Source organism: Lissotriton helveticus, chromosome 1_1 (assembly GCF_964261635.1).
Source record: "Lissotriton helveticus chromosome 1_1, aLisHel1.1, whole genome shotgun sequence".
In the NCBI taxonomy this organism is placed as follows: domain Eukaryota; kingdom Metazoa; phylum Chordata; class Amphibia; order Caudata; family Salamandridae; genus Lissotriton; species Lissotriton helveticus.
Window position 1 is genome coordinate 1,436,837,348 of NC_136057.1, and position 19,657 is coordinate 1,436,857,004.

Consider the following 19,657-nt stretch of genomic DNA (forward strand, 5'->3'; position numbering starts at 1 on the left):
GGCCGCACAGCTTTACTTTTACGGCCGCACAGCCAATGCTGGTTTGTACCCGGGGTGGTGCCGGGTGAGGGGGCGGCATTTTAGAAAGTTCTTTGCTTATTTTGTTGCGAGCCTGGGTCCCGTAAATCCAACGCGGGCCCTGTGTCGTCTCTTGGAATGGGTTTTAATTGTGTGCTGCCATTGAGCTGCAAACTCTCCCCAGTTGTACTATTGACATCCTCAACAGTACTTGTCTGAAATGCACCATCTTGGCATCACTAAATAGGTATGATTCCCATTAGCCTGTCTATCTAATCAAATTCCAGGGCGGAAAGAAGGTGTTTTGACAGAATAGGGCAGGACCAAATCCGGCTTAAACAGCTCCAAGCACCAATCATTGCTGCTTGATGCACTCTTATAGTTGTTGTATGAAGTGGGCAATCTTCCCATCTCAAACTTGCAAGACATGCTATAAACTTATCTTCAGGTTCCAAATCGCTAAAAGCACAGTTCAGCGCCTTGTTTGCAGGCTGAAACCAGCCTCGCTGCTCTAGACTATACCCCATGGAAAACTCCCAGCGCCTGTTTTATTTCTGCTGTAAGCCGGCGGGTGCTCTCCACCAAGATAGGAGACCACTTGGCATGCAGCCAATTCTGGATATCGGCTGTAAAACTTCAGGGAAACAAAAATTGTAAAAGGTGAATTTTATGTACACATCTGATAGGTCAAGCATTGTTGTAAAAATAAATATACAAACGTACAAGTCAGCATTACTTTATTCTCTTTGGTCTGTTTAATACAAGAGTACTATTCAGGAAATATTCATATATAACTGGACTTATTTCTAGAATGAAAAATAAACAGACGTTTACTCAGTATCCAAGGTTTGACAGCAAACTAAGTGCAGCAGTCACATGGATTTGCCTCCTTATATTGAATGATCGCACTGGAAGCAAGGCTCTGTGAATGAACATTGACTTACAGCTCATAGGCAATTTTCCTATTCTGGCTACAGAAATGGGAGAGAAATGTAGAGTATGTGGGGAGAGAGCGTTGCTCCAATTGTTCTGACAAAAGTAGTGGATGTTTCCGCCAACAACCTCTTTATGCAATTTGCACTACTTCCATTAAACTAAAAAAAACTAACTCTTGGGTAGTAGCTTCAAGGTCTGGTACTGAAAGAAACACACGATTACAGCATGGTAATACATAAACATGTCATAAACTACTTGTCATTCCTCTTCCATAGTTGTCCCTTCCATACTGCTCAGCCAGGTTGAATGCTGGAATGTGTGATGATGGAACCAAGCCTGAATAAAGTTACCTTGTTTGTGCACCGGGTCTATGGATCTTCCATTTGCGACAACATGCACTGAAAAAGCAAATTTATAAATGTCTGCTTCAGAGTAAAAAAAATTAAAGTAGGATTGCTTTGTGTATAGGTAATTTAATGTGTAATAAGTGACTACTTTTGCGTAGTAAAACAGTCACTCATGCATTTTAACGGAAATGGAAGGGTATACCCAAACAGCATATAAAACTGTGAAGGTAAAATACACCTGTAGGCAGATCAAATATTGTGGCAGCATCCACCTTATGGGAGCGAGCAGGGGCGTGCCACAAGCACGAGTGCAGTGCTTGAAAATTAGAGCGAGGCGCTCGCGCTCCACTCTCTTTTGCCTCTTTGTGCCCTCTCACTCCTTGTCCGGCTCTATGCCACAGCACCCTGCTTACTCCCCGTCTCTACTCTTTGCCCCGCTCTCACCCCGTGCTTCCGGCGCCCTCTGCCTGTCCGGCTCTATGCCACAGCACCCTGCTTGCTCCAAGTCTCTACTCTCTGCCCCTGCTCTCACCCTGTGCTTCTGGTGCCCCCTGCTTCTCCAGCTCTATGCCACTGCACCCTGCTCGCTGTCTCTACTCTCTGCCCCCCTTGCCCCCCTCACTCTCGCCCCGTGTTTCCACTACCTTCTTCCTGCTTAGCTCTATGCCACAGCACCCTGCCTCTACTCTCTGTGCCACCCCCTGCTCTCACGTTTTAGTTATGTTTTATATTATTGTATGTGAAAGTTTCAACACATTTATTAGAACTTTCACATACAATAATATAATATAAAAAAAAAACGTAAAAGATCCCGAAGGCGAGACCTATTGGCTATGCCAATGCTTGTTTCCATTGTTGCATATGTGATATTTCTGAACAAATTTCACTATCATTACAGAGATGATGACCATATGCATACTAACATGGACACATTATCGTCTGGGACATAGATTAATTGTTCAGAGCATGCACTTCACTTTGTACAATCCTTTCACATCCAGTAATTCATTGGGTCATCCCATAGTCATCTATATTAAAGATGTGGTAATCCGACTGCTAATACATTACCCAAGAGAACGAAATACACAGAATGGGTCCACCTGTTGACATCAGAAATCATGTAAGCAAGCTTCCTTTCTGAATATGAAATATGCAGTTTTCAGAAACTGCTAGCTACATACCCCCTGAAGAAGGAACTATGTAAGGCCTGAAATACATTGGATATTCACAAAAACATATTGTGCAATATGGAAGCACAGTATGGAGAAGCATGATGAATAATTAACAATAATGTATACTTAAAGAAAGATATGATTTTATTAACAAAAAGGTTAGGTTAACATTTGGAATTTAACTGAACAAGCCACCTAGGATCTTGTATCCAGCAACATAGCAGTGCTCACTGGGACTATCCCAGTTTCCAAGGGAGCAGTTTTTCACCCACAAAATGTGCAAAGGCATTTGTCCTACCAGTATTTACTGTGTGCATCCAATAAAAGATACTCATTCAACCTTGTGTGTTAAAATAGATTTATTGCTTTTAAGAACATGATAAAATCTCATCTTGCGTTCTAGCAAGGCTCAAAGTCTGTACAATGCTTGTTGTGTCCAAAGACAGGCAAAGATGCGCAGCATCAGCGAAAAATCTAAAGTAAGGTAGGAAGCAGAAAGCCAAAGCAGCAACCTACCAGGACCAATCCAGAACTACAAAAGAGGGTACAGCCGAAGGGACAGCCAAGAAGCCGTCAAACGCTACCGCTGAAGGCCTTCCCAAAGCAATGATTCAGGTCCTTTCTGAGGCTATGGCTCAGGTCCCATCCACAGTGACAGGTCAGACTCCATTGGTGGAAAACGACCAGGACCCATACATGGCTGCTGGTCAGCTTAGAGCCCATCCACAGCTACGGGTGAGCTCAGGACCTATACCAAGTTATGGACGTAGACTTATGTCAAAGCTACAGATCAGGACCAATCCATAGCTATAAATGATACAAAGACTCTCAGTAGTGAGCCCTATGGAATCGAAATCTTTGCAGAAAAGCAGGAACCCACATTAAAAATAGAATAGCACCTGCCCAGATAAAAAAATTCAAAAAATGGCAAGAGAGCTTCAGCAGAGTTGGACTGAGCAAGCAGGTTGGTAAAGCAGAGAAACCGCATTAGGACATCCACACAGGCACTTCTGTGAACAAAGGTAGAGGTTCCCAGCTGATACCTATAGCATCAATGTGTTCCATTGAGATTAGTTGAAAGCATTTGGTAGATACATAGCGGCATCTTTGCGGCAAGGGTGAATCGTCTCAAAACCTACAACTAGGCTGTGGCTTTTTAGCACATCAGAGCAAGCCAAGATCCAGACTCCTGTCTTCGCTATGAGATACGACCCGAGGTTTTTAACTCAAACCTTCGTCCAACTGAGAATCAGGTGCAATGTCTTACCTCCCAGACCATGTTAGTGTATGCAACAAAATTTTGTCTGCGGAAACAGTGACTGCATTTCATTGTGTGCGGGCGAACAAGTAGGATACATTTTAGGATCTGAATTTCCTCTTGAGGTTGAGATAGATAATGTGCATTGTGTTAAGAGAGTCAGACTCATGAGTGAAGTAAGTGGAGGGGAGTCAAGATTCATCATCGAGTTTCTGTTAAAATTAACAGAAAGGTTCTGAAAAGATGTATTAAATTAAGGCAGTCACAAACATGGAACTACTTCACCACAGCAGGGAACCTATGTTGTGTTGTCATTCTGTGAGTTACTAGACAAGATAGCATAGAGGATTCCTTGAGGTCCAACTCTCTTTAACTGGCTTAAGGACACTTTGTGTTGCTTGTCGTTTTTTTTGTTAATTTTGATTGGAAGTGGTTGGTTTGATGATGCCAGTTCAGTGGCACGGGGAAAGCTTGGGGACTAGCTACTGATCACAGAAAAGGATGGTGTTAAGGAGGCCATGTTTGTACTCAGAAGACATCCCAGTGTCAAAAAACTAATTTAGCAATCTTGCCTTTGGCACAGCGGAAAAGACTTAGTTAGGGGTATGGTGAGCTACTAATTTAAGGACATGGTAATTTACTAATAAAAAATATAGAGAGATGGGAATAAACACCTTGGCCTAAGCACAGAAGGCAAAGCATCAGCAATGCAATTTCCAGCGAATGCCCCAATCGTGCACAGCATAGTGGCAGTGAAGCAGATGTGCGCTCCAGAGCACAACAAAATATTGCGGGGTCATTGTGGGACCTCAGCCGTCTCTTGGAAAGTCCATCCTTGATGCCACTAGACAGCAGATCCCTGCGTGTGTGATGCCCTCTCGTCTTCCCACGTCGCTGCCAGGTTGTCCTTGCAGTAGTTTCCTAGCTCCTTGCCAGATGGCTGAAAGAGACACACAGCCCATCTCAAGGTGGGAAGGGAAATGGGGACAGTGGGCATTCAAGTCAAGGGGTAAGGGTGCAATAAAGGAAGTCATACACACAACACAGGGTTAGTCGTCGAATCCACTCCAACTATCCTAGATCCCCGCTATTCACAGGCAATGACATTCCTCTGCACTCTTAGAGGAGATTTTTACCCGCCCTCCTTACTTCTTTATGGAGCATCACGGTACTGGGGGACACAACAAGTTAATGACGTCAAGGCCCAGGTACGAGTCAACACAGAAAATGACATCATGGCCCAGGGACAAGCCAACATATGTAGTGACATCACAGCTCAGCAACCGGGTACTGTCGGTGATGACATCACAAAGCTGATGTCTTCGCCTAGGCCAGAGTAGCACACTAGGTCAGAGGGTAAACACAATCAATGACTTGGGGATGCAATTCTGAGATGTGTGTTAAATGGAAGGTCATGGAATACTCAAACAATTTACTGGTGATTAAATATAGATGGAAAAAGTAATTTATCCAGAAATGGAAGCCCTTGATCACGGTCAGTGGGCGGCCAACAGCTACAAGTTTCAAAGCACTAGGGAGAGGAGTGTGCAAAACAGGGGATACCTTACATTCATGTACGTTCAGTCAAAGGCTATAGGCACACATGTTAGAGCTTGAATAAGTATAATAAATATAGGCACATGATACTGCATGGGCAATGATGGGCCAATAAAGATAGAGTTAAGGGACAGAGCTCACAGTAACTGCCCAGCTCTCCTTTCCGAGATGTTCTTTTGCCCCTTCGCCCACTGGCAGCCTCATTCTTACCTTCAACCTGACCCACCCTGCAAAGAGAAGTCTTTACTACCATCAGGCCCAGCACATATAAATTACGGGATTAGGCCCAAGTCCCCGGATGCCTACTGCCCAAATCTGCCAACAGTGATGTGATCATGTTATTCCTCTAATAAATGTATAGTCTCTCCCATCACAGCTGCAGGTGACCTCAGGACTTGAGGCATACACGCGTAGCATGGTTCTCTACGGTATGGACCGGGTGGAGATTGGCTTCCAAAATGGCAGGAAAGTTTAGCACACTCTCCCTCACAAAGGTCAGATGAGCCGCTCCTCAGGAGGCAGTTTCAAGGCGTTGCTCGTCTCCACGCGGGAACCCACCTGCTCCTCACTGCTCGGGCGATAGGTGCCCTCTGTCTGGCGCTTTTCACGCACTTTGAGGATAACAAAGACGAGGATTCCGATGAGGACTAGCCCTCCGACCACACAGGGGACAGTGATAGCAGCAATGCGCTGAGGTTCCTGTGGGAGAATAAAGATAACCTTGTAAGCAATTAATCTGTGCATCACCCCAATGTGCAGGTATTGCATTACTCAGCCATGCAGGAAGTCTGGTGCGCCTGGATTCTACTGCTACTGTACTAGCAAGTGAATGACCCTGGCTCTAGGATTCGGTGTAAGATCAACTAGTGTTCAATCTACACATGCATTTTCCCTATCAGAGAGCTGAGTGAGAGACCCAGGACTCTGGGACAGCGAGCAGTCAGTCGGACTGTCATAAGTGGGTTCCAGCCCACTGGACTGCCTAGGGCGAGTGAATTTCCACCCACTGCATGAGAGGACTCCTGTCAGGCCCTGTGGAACAGCCGTGGGCCTGCCCTTTCGCCAGGAAGTCTTGTAGCTGAGCCACTACCGTCTTGGGCAGTTGTGGCTTGGCCGTGTGGATACCTGTGGGTGCCCTTTCCATCCCTTTCTCTGGGATAGCAGTAGGTGGCCAAAGCTCTGTTCTCAAGGGCAGTACAAGGGGGCAACCTCTAGGAGAGCTGTCCGTGGCCCCCCTTCTCTGGCATATGGAACACCGCAAGATAGGGTCTGGCTCCAAGTGTCAGTCCTCAAGTGAGTCCTTGCTCTTGTCTGAGGCAGCTGTGGTGGGCAGTGATGGGCTCTCTGGGATAGGCATGTAGGTGGGTCCACACTCTGCTCTCTGACACAGTCCAGGGAGGGCCCTGGCCTGAGATTCTAGGATCAATAGTTTGTCAGTTTCATGGTTGACCACATTTAGGAAATGAAAATGTTATTCAGGAATTATTAACTAGAAAATCTTTCTGAGAGGTTATTTTTACTGGTACTCTTCAAAGACACCTAACAAAAACACAGGTGCACTGGTCTTTTTTTTTAATACCCTAGAGCCAAATGTGAGACCCTCAATGCTGATTGTGTGTATAATCGGACACCCCACCAGGATTTGTTCCAGCTGGACTCGGGACTCACACTCTGCATGTGCTATCACATCTCACTGCATATGCTGGTAACTCTCTGTGCATTGATCAACTCCTGTTTACCTCTGCGTGTGATGGTCAACTCAGTTAACTCTGCACTGGTACTCTATCACTTATCCCTGCGCGCTCTGGCATACACTTTCACCTCTGCGCGTGCTGGTACACACTTTCACCACTGTGTGCACCGGTGCGCTCCCTTACCGTCAGTCCTGTGCCAGGTGCTTCTGTACTGTTCGTAGCGCTGGATGTATCTGGTGAGGAAAGAACACATCTGTAACAACCCTCAAATGTATCCCTACTAGATCTCGTTAATACCTGCACTTGAAACAAGGAGCATCTTTAATACTCCTACCTAAACTCAACCCCACCTCCCACACATACATTTACTATGCTTTACCACCCATGTCCATTAGGCATTCTCCCGCCTACTACACAAAATATGTCTGGAGCCAGTTCCCAGGGAGGAAGAAAAACAAGCGTTGGCAAAGCCAATAAGTTTGGCCAGTCAAATGCAGGTGCACAGCCTTTGACTTTGCTAATGTGGTTTGGCATAGTTTATGGCCAAAACCATTCAAACAGATGCCTATGAGCATGTATGCAAGTATGTGCAATGGCAGTCATCTTGGAATTGTATGTTTATTTTTTAGAACCAGCTAACCCAAGATGCATTTCCAGGCATTCTCACACAGTCAGCCATATTGGACTGATTTATGTTATACTTAGAGAAAAAAATCCAAGATGGCTAGCTCATGTGTAACCATGCACAGACAAAGGTGGTGTGATTATTTTTATTCTGGGGGAAAAAAAAATCCAGGGGTGTGGCCAAGATAGCGGGCAGCTAGGATGTGCTTTCTCGATCACTCCTGAGCCACCGGAAACAAAAGCCCCACTAGCATAACACAGAGGTGTGTGGAGGACATTGGGGCGAGATATTCACCCCCATTCCCCCTGCATATGATTTTGCCTGGGGCGGGCTGGTTTCAGAGTCCCAGCGCGAAAGAGGGGGTCCCACATGGAGTGACGGATGGGACATGCTACTAGCGAATTCCGGCGTACCAGACAGCGCATTAAGCCCCCTTGGTGCAACAAGTGAGAAGGGGACAATCCTCAACCTGGCGCACCGCATCTAAGGGACATGCCCAAGCACAGTAAAGAGAAGACGTGACAGGATCTGGGTGCAATTGATGATACCCCTGCTAACCCACATAGCTTGACATTCCCCCCCCATCAAGGCCCTCCTTTGCTGGCCCGCTGCTCTGCCCCCGCCACAGCCATAGTTCCAAAAGTGGAGGAGAACGGACGTGGAGGGTACAGCACTCAACCCAATCAGCCACACGTGGTTGAAGGCCGGGCAGGGGATCCCTGGCGGATCGTCTGGAGTTGCACGCTCATAAACAGGGCCCATTCTCAGGCCATACGAACATTTGGGAGAGCAGGGTGTGAGCAGCAGGAGATCCCCCTCTGGCTTGATGGGCCAGGCCTGATGAGCGGAGCGTTGGCCACAAGTAACCTGAAAGGAATATAGGATTCTTGAGACACAGAATATCTGGGAGAGCACCGATTGGTGACATCTTATGCGCTAAGGCATGACAGCATGGCACGGCACAGAAGAAAGAAGGAGCGCTCCCTTAAAGATATGTTTGGTAAGGCCAGCGGAGGCACCAGTGTGGAAGACAAGAATCTAAATGCAGGGGGAGATACCAAATCAGACACCGGTGACAGGGAGGGTCCGATGACCAAGTCATTTCTTGACCTACCCACGTGCGGATTTGCATGCGATGAGATTGGAAATTGCGACGGATTTCCAAGAGATGCGTTGAGACATCAACGAGGTGGGTGAAAGAGTGGCAGGGTTGGAAGATACAGAACCCGGGAGGGTGGAGGAAGTCACTTGGCTGCAACAAGAGGTCCTCAGGCTTAAAGAGCAACAGTTAGATCTGCAGGCACACAACGAGGACTTCTAGAACCGTTTCTGGAGAAATAACATGGAAATTAGTGGTGTGCCATCCAAAGCAGAAGGTTCCAACCTGCATGAATTTGTCACGACCCTCTTTAGACATGTCCTGGGCCTTGCAGAAGATTCCTCAATTCAGATAGATCGGGTCCACAGGGTAGGACCTGAAAGAGCCAGGAAGGGGCCACCGGCTGACATACAAGTGTGCCTGCATGATTTCCAAGTAAAAGAGGCAATAATTAAGAAAGCCAGGGACTCTCACCCGGTCCAGTTTAAAGGGCACACCCTGACCTTTCACAAAGATCTCTCACGGATCACTATGCAAAAATGCAAGGACTTCCGCCCTGTCACGGAGCACTTGAAAAAAGCTAACATTCCCTACATTTGGGGCCATCCCTTTCGCAATATTTTTCGTCATGAGGGAGTGCTCCACTAAATCAGATCCCTCAGGGAGGCCTGCGCCCTGCTGCACATCGAAGTCCAGGAGGGTGCTGGGGAGAGCCTTCTTCCCCCGGGCGGTTGCAATCACCGTGGCAGAGGATTACAACCAATCGCCGTCAGTCTAAACCTGACCCACAAACCATTGACAAAGAAAGGCAGGCGGTGCTGCAGGCCCTTTTGGCGGAGTACACTCTTTTAGCGGAGTCCTGAACTGATGGTGGCAGTGCCCCTAGGTCATGAGGGGATCCGGACAAACTCAATGGTGGCGGCAGAGGAACGGGATGATTAAGGAGAGCAAGGTCGCCGCACCCGCCATTTGTCAGCTAGATGTCTCCGCACTTCCGTAGGAGACAATATGAAGGAACGATCCTCCAACAGATGGCCATATCCCCCCCCCCACTCCAATTGACAGAATTTGACAAACATTGGTCGCTTGGTGTTATGTATATTTTCTTACATTTGTTGTGGGGTTCTTACGGTCTTCTTGTATTTCTCTCTCCTCCACTCCAACTGAGACACTATATAGATAGCAAGAGCATTGAAGGAAATAGGTTAATCCCCTCGTTCTTCCCTTCTGGCCCCTTGAGTCATGATAACCTAGCCACTACTGGGTACCCTGAAAACGCACGACAAACATTATGCGTATTGTGAGCATTAATGTTCAAGGCCTTAATAGCCCGGTGAAATGCAAAGCGATTCGGTCTTTCTTTAAACATTCGGGGTGGGGGGGGGAAATCTGTCTGTTGCAAGAGACACACTTGGTAACCAGTGATACCCACAGCATGCGCTCAGTTAAGTTTCCCAGACAATTCTGGACATCAGACACAACTAAAAACAATACGGTTGCTATACTCCTTGCTCATAAGTTCTGGGGTAAGGTCATTGGCCTGGAGGCTGAAATCAAAGGCAGAGCACTGGGAATTAGGCTACAATGGGGCCATCTACAGTTTACAGTAGCATCTGTGTATGCGCCAAACGAACACCAAGAACACACTGCCTAGTCAACTCCCTCAAGCAAATCCTAGCACTCCTGATAGAGCGGTGTTATTGGGTGGGGGTGTCGGGGAGATCTCAACCTTGTAATGAATACAGACTTTGACCGCTCTAAGAGACTTCTCAGACCGGGCCTTTCTCGCAGAATGGGCTCCAAAGGCTCGCAAATAGCTCTCTTAATGATATTTGGAGACAAACACACCCCACTGCTAGGGATTACATGTTTTTTTCAGCTGCCCACAAGTCCTGTGCTCGCATAGATCACTTCCTAATCAGGGATGCCCTAAAGGATTGCGTAGTTGAAGCGACAATCGAACCTCGCTCTCTCTCAGTCCATGCTCCGATCACGCAGACGCTGAACCTAGGCGCTTGCCAACCGCGTTTATCATGCTAGCAGCGTGCAAACAGTATGCTCCCATCAGAACAAACGGTAAAGACAGTACATACAGCAACTAAAATGCATCTTAGCATCAATGAGACAAGGAGGTTTGCCTTGCCTCGGTCTGGGAAGCATTAAAATTGGTGATACGTGGGGAACTAATAGCAATTTTGGAAAATGAGAATAAACTAAAGAAGGAGATATGCAGCCAGGCAGCATCCGCAGTAGCAGAATTAGACTCAATTCACAAACGCACTGGTACTCCCCGCCTATGGAGAGAGCTGGAAAAGAAATGCTTAATTCTGCACCGCCTAGATCTAGATAGAGCAGAATATGACTTACGCCTCCGGCATACATTTTTTCTTAGTGGGGATCACACAGGCCGCATATATTGTGCCAGCGGGAGGTCTCTGGCTCAGTTTTAGAGATTCAAACAGCAGCTGGGTCAATAGTACAATCAGATGTAGACATTGCGGAGGCCTTTAGAGCCTTCTACTCTAGGCTCTATGCGAGGGACGACTCAGCCCCTGGGGACATAGACTCTGATCTCCAAGAAGCATCTCTAGGCTCCAGAGCTTGAGTGCTAGAAAGGACATGGAATGTACACCCCAGTGTGATTTCCTAACCCTGGGTACCGTTAGTAGGTGGGCAGAAGCTGATCTAAGATGCTTACTGGTTGCATGGGGGAGGTCAGTGAGCATAGTAGGAGGGCCTCTGCTATTTATCGCCCTGTAAATTATGCATAGGGACTTATAAGCTGCACTCTGCGCTCCACTGGAGGCCAGGGGAGATCCTGGAGAGCTTTGGTGGCTGACTGGTATCTAGGTGTGTCTGTGAGAAGTCGAGCCACTGCGTTCTGCACAGTCTGCAACCTCTTTGACACATAAGATGGTGAACCGAGGTATAAGGCATTGCAATAGTCTAGGCGTCCTAGTACCAAAGCATGGACAATAACTTCTCCTGGCTGAGAAAGGAAGGAGCTTAAGAACTTTCCTCAGTAACCTCAAGGTGCCATGACAGCAAGCTGAAGTTTTCCTGGCATGGTGTTCCATCGTACGTTTAGGGTCTAGCGATACTCCCTGGCTCGTTATTGGGCCTGGGGGCTGTCAGTAGCTGACTTCGGTGGTGTGGGATGCACCTCAGGAGATTGCTGCGAGGGTTATTTTCCAATACCATGACTTCTGTTTTGTATTTTTTGAGTTTTAGTTTGCAGCTGCCCATCCAATTAGCTACTGCTTGAAGGCACGAGGTAAGGGATGGTTTTTTGGTCGTCTGATCTGGTGAAATAGACATGACCAGCTGGGTGTCATCAGGATAGGACACCAGAGACAGTCCATATTATTGCATCAGATTGGCATGGGGGAGCATATACAACTTAAAGAGAGTGGGGCTCGGGGAGGAACCCTGAGGCACTCCAGAGCTGATGGGAAGACTTGTCGAATAGTGTGATTGATCTAGGACCTGAAAGGTCCGATCCTTTAGGAAAGAGGAAATGCATTCCAGTGCCCTGCCTTTGACACCTACATTGGGGACTCTCTGAATTAGGATTGCGTGTTCGACTGTATCAATGGCAGCACATAAGCCAAGGAGGATAATGGCTGCAGGGCCTCCCAGATCCAGGAGTTTTCTTAATTCTTCGACCTCTGCCAACAGAGCACATTCTGTGCTGTGTTGTGAGCAGAACTCTATCTGGGTAGGGTGGAGTACAGCCTGTGATTCTAGAAAGGCTGAGAAATTTCTGTTTTTCAAGGACCTTCATGACTCCTGGAAGCAGAGAAATGGGACTGTAGTTGTTCAGACGGAGGGGGTTGAGGGCGGGCTTCTTCAGGATTGGTCTGACTGTGGCATGCTTCCAAGGCTGCTAAGAGAGAGGTTTAACAGTTTTGTCAGCAGAGGGACAATGCAGTCTGCTCCTTTTTGAAGGATACTATGTGGGTTTGGATCCATGGGGAGCCTGATTTTACCAAACCTAACAATTCCCTAACCATGTCCCTTGTGAGTTGAGGAAATGTTGATAGGTGGCCCCTTGTCGGCACAGATGGGGATGTGTTGAAAAAGTGGTCCCTCCTGTTGATATTACAAGAGGGGCTGGGATGGTCTTTTCCAGGAAAGAGTAATATATGTACACTTTTTTTCCCTGAAAAAAATGTGCCAGATCATTACTATGCTTCACAGTCATTCTCCTTAGAGCAGGCTGTGGGTGGTACTGTAATATCTTTGAGGATCCTTAAGATTTCTCTGGGGGGGGTTGGCGGAATGTGTGATTTTGGTGTCAAAGAAGAGGGCTTGAGCCATTTTAATTTTGGAGAGGTATAACCTAGTCACTTCCCTATAGTTTGCTTTACTTAAATCAAAGAACTTTCTCCACTTTCTCTCCGTCGGTTTGCATTCTTTTTTTCAGGGACAGTAAATGAGCGTTTTACCTGGGGGATTTATGTGCCCTATTTGCAACTTCCCTCAGACTACTTGGGAGAACCTTATTAAGTGAGTCAGTAATCCATTTATTGGACTGCGTGGCTGCCCTTTTGATGTGTAATTAACTATTTCAAGCTAGTAGTATTCATTATCAAGTGGTATGGCATCATTATGCGCCTGTAATAAGAAGATAACATGTGTCACATTGTACGCCTGTAAGACTCTCCCACTGATTATATTTCAACATGTTCCTTACTGGGAAGATATGCAAGGTCACAGAGGGCTGCCAGGGGAAGGCAATGCCTTAGGTGCGCTATATACTATTTGACGATGGATTTCTCGAAGAGAATAAATATGTGACATCACAGGAGTTGGTGCTCCAGGTGGGTTATCGGCTAAAACAGGATGGCTTGCCGCAGGGGCTTGGCTGGATTTTCTAGTACTGGGTGTCCCAGAAGCAATGGATAAGAGCACAAGGTTAGAATCTGCAGGAGTAGTGCGAGACATCTTGGGTGGACATCTGCTGGAGGCAAACGTGGGGCGTGCCTCACTCCCGGAAGATGTAAGAAATCTAAGACAGGCTTCTGCTGTATGTTGGCGCGAGGAGGGTGGGGGAGGATTTGAAGGACTCCTGCTGAACTTGGAGAAAGGGTGGGGTTCACCCATGAAGGGATGAGCAGTTCCCACCGGTGCCATCCCAGCACGAATGTACGATATTTGGTACATACCCTTCGCGGAAATTGGTACATGGTGTGGGTCACCGCTGCAGGTATGCTTGATACGGGCAGGCAGGCGTCACTCTCGGGGGGATGTGTGATACATGGGAAGGGTTCCTGCTGCAGGTGGTTGCCGTGTGTGGACACTCATGGAGGAGGGTGTGACACTCCACCATTTGTCGCTCCCATAAGAGAGAGGAACCTGACTAGCTCCAACTCCCGTGGAGCTCATCACTCCTGGAGGGGTGTGTGACCTGCTGGAAGCAGGCACGAGTTTGTGATATTCCCTTGAGCTGCGTGATATCTGGTACAGAATGCTGCTGGAGGTGGGCGCTGGGTGTCGGTCGGCCCTGGAGGGAGGCACTACCTGACTGACACAGGGCCCTGCGGGATCGTGTCTCTCTAGGATTTATGTGGGATACCTGACTGACCCAGGCACCTGCTGGAGCGCGTCACTCTTGGAGGTGAAGTGGGATACATGGATGACAGGCTCCTGCTGGAGCGCGTCACTCACTCTTGGGGGTGATGTGGGATACCTGACTGACCCAGGCACCTGCTGGAGCGCGTCACTCTTGGAGGTGAAGTGGGATACATGGATGACAGGCTCCTGCTGGAGCGCGTCACTCACTCTTGGGGGTGATGTGGGATACCCGGCTGACCCAGGCTCCTGCTGGAGCGCGTCACTCTTGGAGGTGAAGTGGGATACATGGATGACAGGCTCCTGCTGGAGCGCGTCACTCACTCTTGGGGGTGATGTGGGATACCCGGCTGACCCAGGCTCCTGCTGGAGCGCGTCACTCTTGGAGGTGAAGTGGGATACATGGATGACAGGCTCCTGCTGGAGCGCGTCACTCACTCTTGGAGGTGATGTGGGATACCTGGTGCAAGCTCTTGCCGAGGGAGGCCGCGGCCGGGGTGTTCCCTTGACGAGTGTTTACGATGACGCACCGGCACCGCGTCCTTCTTTCTGCCTCCAGTCACCAGCGCGCGCAGCACCAGACGCACGAGACAAACACCAGACGGCTTTTACCTAATGGAGCGCGTGGGCCAAAAACCAGTTACTGCAGCCTGTGCTACGGCTCCCGGCGGCACCTGGACCCGGTCCCGGAGTCGGTGCCAAGCATGTGATGTCACCGCCCTTACCCGCCTCTCCTTCAAGTCTGTGCACTGTTGGAAATTCAAACACAGGCCCAGACCGAGGGTGAGCCAGGGCCCAGCAGACAGACTGCTGGAGGGACGTGGGGACAGTCAAGGAGCAGAGCGCGGGAGATTACCACCAAGCAGACGGTGGGTTGCATTTCCCTGCACTTTTGCCGTGAGCTATATTTCCCTGTGCAAGGGACTGGATGTGAGGCAGCTCTTTCCTGGATGTCAAGACTGGGTGTTGGCTGCACTTATTGATGTACAGGCCCTGGGATCGGGCTGTATTTATTTATTTTATTTATTTACAGACTTGTATCGCGCTAGGAACTCGACTCCCTAAGGAGTATCTCCGCGCCTTTGGCAGCATCTGTGAACAAAAGCCCTGACCAGTGTATAACAAAAGCCCTAACAGAGCTAGTGGTTGAACAAAAAAGTTTTTAATTTTTTCCTAAAAGGAAAATGTTCCTTACAAACTCTGATGTCATAGGGAAGATCATTCCAGAGCTTTGGCCCAGCTACTGACAAAGCCCTTCCCCCTTGTCTAGATTTCCAGAACCTGGGGACACATAACAGTTGTTGCTCTCCAGATCTCAGAGACCTTAAGGGGGTATAGGGAATGAACTTTTTGGTCAGGTAGTCAGGACCTTTGCCAATGAGGCATTTGTGAATGGTGCAGCATGTTTTAAACAACACCCTCTGTTTTACAGTAAGCCAATGGAGTTTGTTTAGAAGTGGCATAGAGGGAGTACGGGCTGGGGCCTGTGTGTGGGCAGCACTTTCTTGTATAGCAGGTCAGGCTGTGACTGCACTTAATTATATGTCAGGATTCGGTGGGGACGGATCTTACCTGTATGGCAGGTCTGAGTTTGGGGAGAAACCTATTGTGCGCTTCGCCTCTCACACTTCCAACTGCAGGATCACCTCTAGCTAGGTTAAAACCTCATGCTGTTGAAAGCACGAGGCTTGAGGCCTTAAGTCCCTGCTCCAAAATTTGGTCTCTTTCAGCCTATCAAAAGTACGTGAAATCTGGGCTTTATTAAAGATGGTGCTTGGAAGGAGGGAAGCGGGGTGCTGCATCATCCCCAAAATTATCATATTGGAGTTCAGAAGACGAATGGGCAATAAAGATACCTTTAAATTGTGTCTCCATCTTGTCACATCTGCTGTGCGTTCAAAGACAGAGACCAACTGTGAGATTATGTCTTCAGAGACTGGTCAGTCCGGGCACCGGGCAATCCCCCAGTGGGCTGGATGGGGTGGGGTCCGGTTTCGTGACAGGGGGGCCGGTTCTGTTGTTGGGGCCGATTTGGACCGACCGTGAGTCACGGTTGGTCCAAATCGGCCCCAACAACAGAACACAGTGCTTACAGTAGTACATTAAGCACAATCAGGCTGACTGAGAGGCCTGGTGTGAGCTGCGCCGCTACGCCAACTTCAAATAAATTATTATTTCATTTTGATCAGGCGGCAGCCTGCTCAGCTCTGGGTGAATCTAGTGCAACAATGTTACCATTGAATCTGCACTGGGGGCTGGGCCTGCCTGCATTGAAATTCGCACCCGTGAGACACTAACTCACTGCCCAATACTGAGACCCCGGGCGGGGCCTGGCCTGAGTAGGTCGTTGCGTTAATGGCTGTGCCTACAGTGCGCCTGTGGTGCCGTGGGGGGATGTGACCTGGTCACCTCACGTCCTGAACAGTTAACAGGAAGGAAGTCGTTGGTTAGAAGCGGCGGGACTCGACTGGAGTGTTGTGCTGTATCGATGTCCCGGTCCAACTCGCAGTCTGAGAGAGAGTGCGCTGCGGAGTGCGTATTTATCACCCGGTGTGGGACCACGGGCGCGACGGCACAGCATTGACCTCACCTGACTCACTCTCTGAGTCTCATCATGATCATGGTGCCGCGCGGCATGAGGGGCATGATCGCGCGCTGCGGGCAGACTGCATGCTGCAGTGCTGTGCGGCCGGCTGCGACCCAGTGAGGCTCATCGCCGCGGACCGGCCCTCAGAGACTCTGACTGAGACAGACAGTGCATGCCACAGACTGGACTGTCAGACTACTGAAAGAACTAGACGTTCACAAGTAAGGTGAGTGCTATTTGTTTGCAATCTTCCCCCGTGATTCCCATTTGGTATTGAATATTTGACCTGTAATGAGCGCCTTGAAGTAGCATTACCCTGCTCTACATAGTTTTACTATGTCTCCTAACTAGAGATTATTTGTATTATTTACATAATTGTACAGCCACTCCACATCAATATGCAGAGGAGATACATCATAGTTCTTTTAACGTGTTCGCTCTGATGTTATTATTTGAGGACATTGAGCAATATGAACTCGAGTGTCATTGGAAAGCCATTTGGCATTAATCTTCTGCATTAAAAAGACAAATGGCATGCGTTTTTTCTGGTCTGTTAGTTGCATGTGTGACATGCTATATTGTTTTTAAAGGTCAGCTCTAGCAAAAAGCGGTCAGGTTCGCATCTTGTGAGAGTCGCCTGGTGTCTGCCTGCTACAGCAACTTGAACACTGACCAGTTTTAGAAGTGTGTACACCTAATAGGGTGCAAGGTCGTCAGTCGGTACTCTTGTAGGAATACTTCTTTTCATAGGCTGTCAAACAGCCAAGCGACTGTATTTTCGTAAACTGTACTGTGAGCGGACTGGCCGTGTGCTCTGAACTTGTGTCACGACGCCCCATGTATGAGCCGCCTCCAGCTCTTTTTGACAAGGATTAACAACTGTTGCTTGTAGCATCTTGCCGAAATGTGCAAACAGTGACTCTTCTGACCAGACGAGTGGTCCACAACAAGCTATGCTCATAAATGGTCGATCAGGTGTAGACCTTTACAGAAAACGCACTTACCCATATAAAGTACTCTTTTAATCTTACAGTCTTTTGACCAATTTTATACCATCAGTGTCCTTACCAATGTAAGGTTTCCACTAAAGTTCTGAGAAAACAAACCTAATCCCATTCCCTGTAGAGTTCTGTTCTGAAACTACAAAGTTTTGATACAACTTGCCTAATGTTATATGCACCCTTTGAAACTATAGCTGTTCTTTCCTTGCCTTGGCTGGGCCGAAAGAACCAGGAATTGTACATACTTTGACTCTCAATCCTAGCATGTTAGCTTCACCCCTGGTCCTAACGAAAGAGACTTTTCTTAAACCGTGGGCCTGATGTACTGTTTCCATTTAAAAACCAGTAATGTGCAATTTGCTCACGGACTGCACAATTCACATTGCAACCTTTGTACTAATAGGTCACTTCTCATATTGTCCATTCGAAGAGATCACAAAGTGGACTACTAACAGCTATTAATTGGGGGGTGGGGTGGATCACAGTTTGCAACCCCCCCAGACACTGTAAATTAAAGGCTGCTAATTGTTTATTAAAGTTTTTATATACATACAGTTAGATTGTAACCCAAAAAGGGAGGAATGTGAGTAATGAAATATGTATAAGTACGTAATGTAATTTTTATTTAATAAATTCATCTTTTTTCATATACCTGCAACCTGATAGAAGTGTTTTTGAGAAACTGTAAGCTGCACTGTGATACTGAAAATTGTGGGGAATTATAATTTGTTTTAGATATAGATAATGTCAGGGGAATTGATATTTCAATAGGAAAGAATACTATACTAGCCCTTGTGTTTAGAGAGGGATCTGCCTTTTAGATGCTACACTACAGGGATTTGGAGTCTTTCTAGTTTACTTGTAAACCCCTTCCCTGTGTAAATCATAAGGGTATCTCCCTACTTTCTTACTTTTCACTTCTCATATTGTCCGTTCGAAGAGATCACAAAGTGGACTACTAACAGATATTAATTTGGGGGGGGTGGATCACAGTTTGCAATCCCCAGGGACTGTAAATTAAATGCTGCTAGTGGGCCTGCAACACTTATTGTGCCACCCACGTAAGTAGCCTATTTAAACGTCATGGCAAGGGCCCGTCATTGCAGTCTGCCTGTGCAGTTGTAAAACTGCCATTTTGACCTGGCAAAAGGAACCTTTTGCCAGGCCTAGAAATATTCCCTTTTACTACATATGTCACCAGGATGTCACCATGAGCACAAGCTCTTTCTATAAGGCAAGGTGGCAGTATGAAGAGTGCAGTGTCTTTAAATTGTTTGGCATATACGTTTACGTTTTTTATGTCCCGGAATAGGCAAGGCTGAATTGCTAACCTTGTTCTTTGTGTGATTCTTGAATTTTTCACAATCCCATGACTTCAGTGATGTACAGGCAACATTGAGGGCAGCGCCCCCACTCTGAAAACTGTTCCAGTGCCACTGGCCTGGGTGCATTTGTGTGACTTTTTCATGCTTTCTGGCTAGGGTGCCATGTGAGACATTACCATGCCTTCTGGGTGCTTGTGTGTGACGTTTCCATGCTTTCAGGCCTGGGTACTAATGTGTACCATTTCCATAGTTTCTGGCCTCAGTGACCTGGAGGCTCATGTGTGACATTTCGATGCTTACTGGCCTGGGTGCTTGTGTGGCGTTTCTGTGCTTTCTGGCCTGGTGTGACCGTCCTGGGTCAGTGCCTAGGTGCTTATTTGTGACATTTGTTTCCCCAGTTTCTGGCCTCAGTGGCCTGTGTGCTCATGTGTGACATCGCATGTCAGTGCTTAATGTGTGACAAC

The 19,657-nt window shown here is 47.7% G+C and overlaps 1 protein-coding gene across 1 annotated transcript in view; it reads right to left on the reverse strand.

Annotated features, from left to right (window-relative positions):
• Positions 1–2,814: 2,814 nt before the first annotated feature.
• Positions 2,815–19,657, reverse strand: part of CRB3 (crumbs cell polarity complex component 3) — a 51,539-nt gene continuing 34,696 nt past the window's right edge. Inside the window, exons 3-5 of the mRNA XM_078685410.1 lie at positions 7,166–7,215; positions 5,847–5,987; positions 2,815–4,671 (exon numbers count right to left, since the gene is read on the reverse strand). Of these exons, the coding sequence (XP_078541536.1) occupies positions 4,576–4,671; positions 5,847–5,987; positions 7,166–7,215 (287 nt within the window). The 3' untranslated portion in view covers positions 2,815–4,575. The remainder of the gene's footprint in view (positions 4,672–5,846; positions 5,988–7,165; positions 7,216–19,657) is intronic.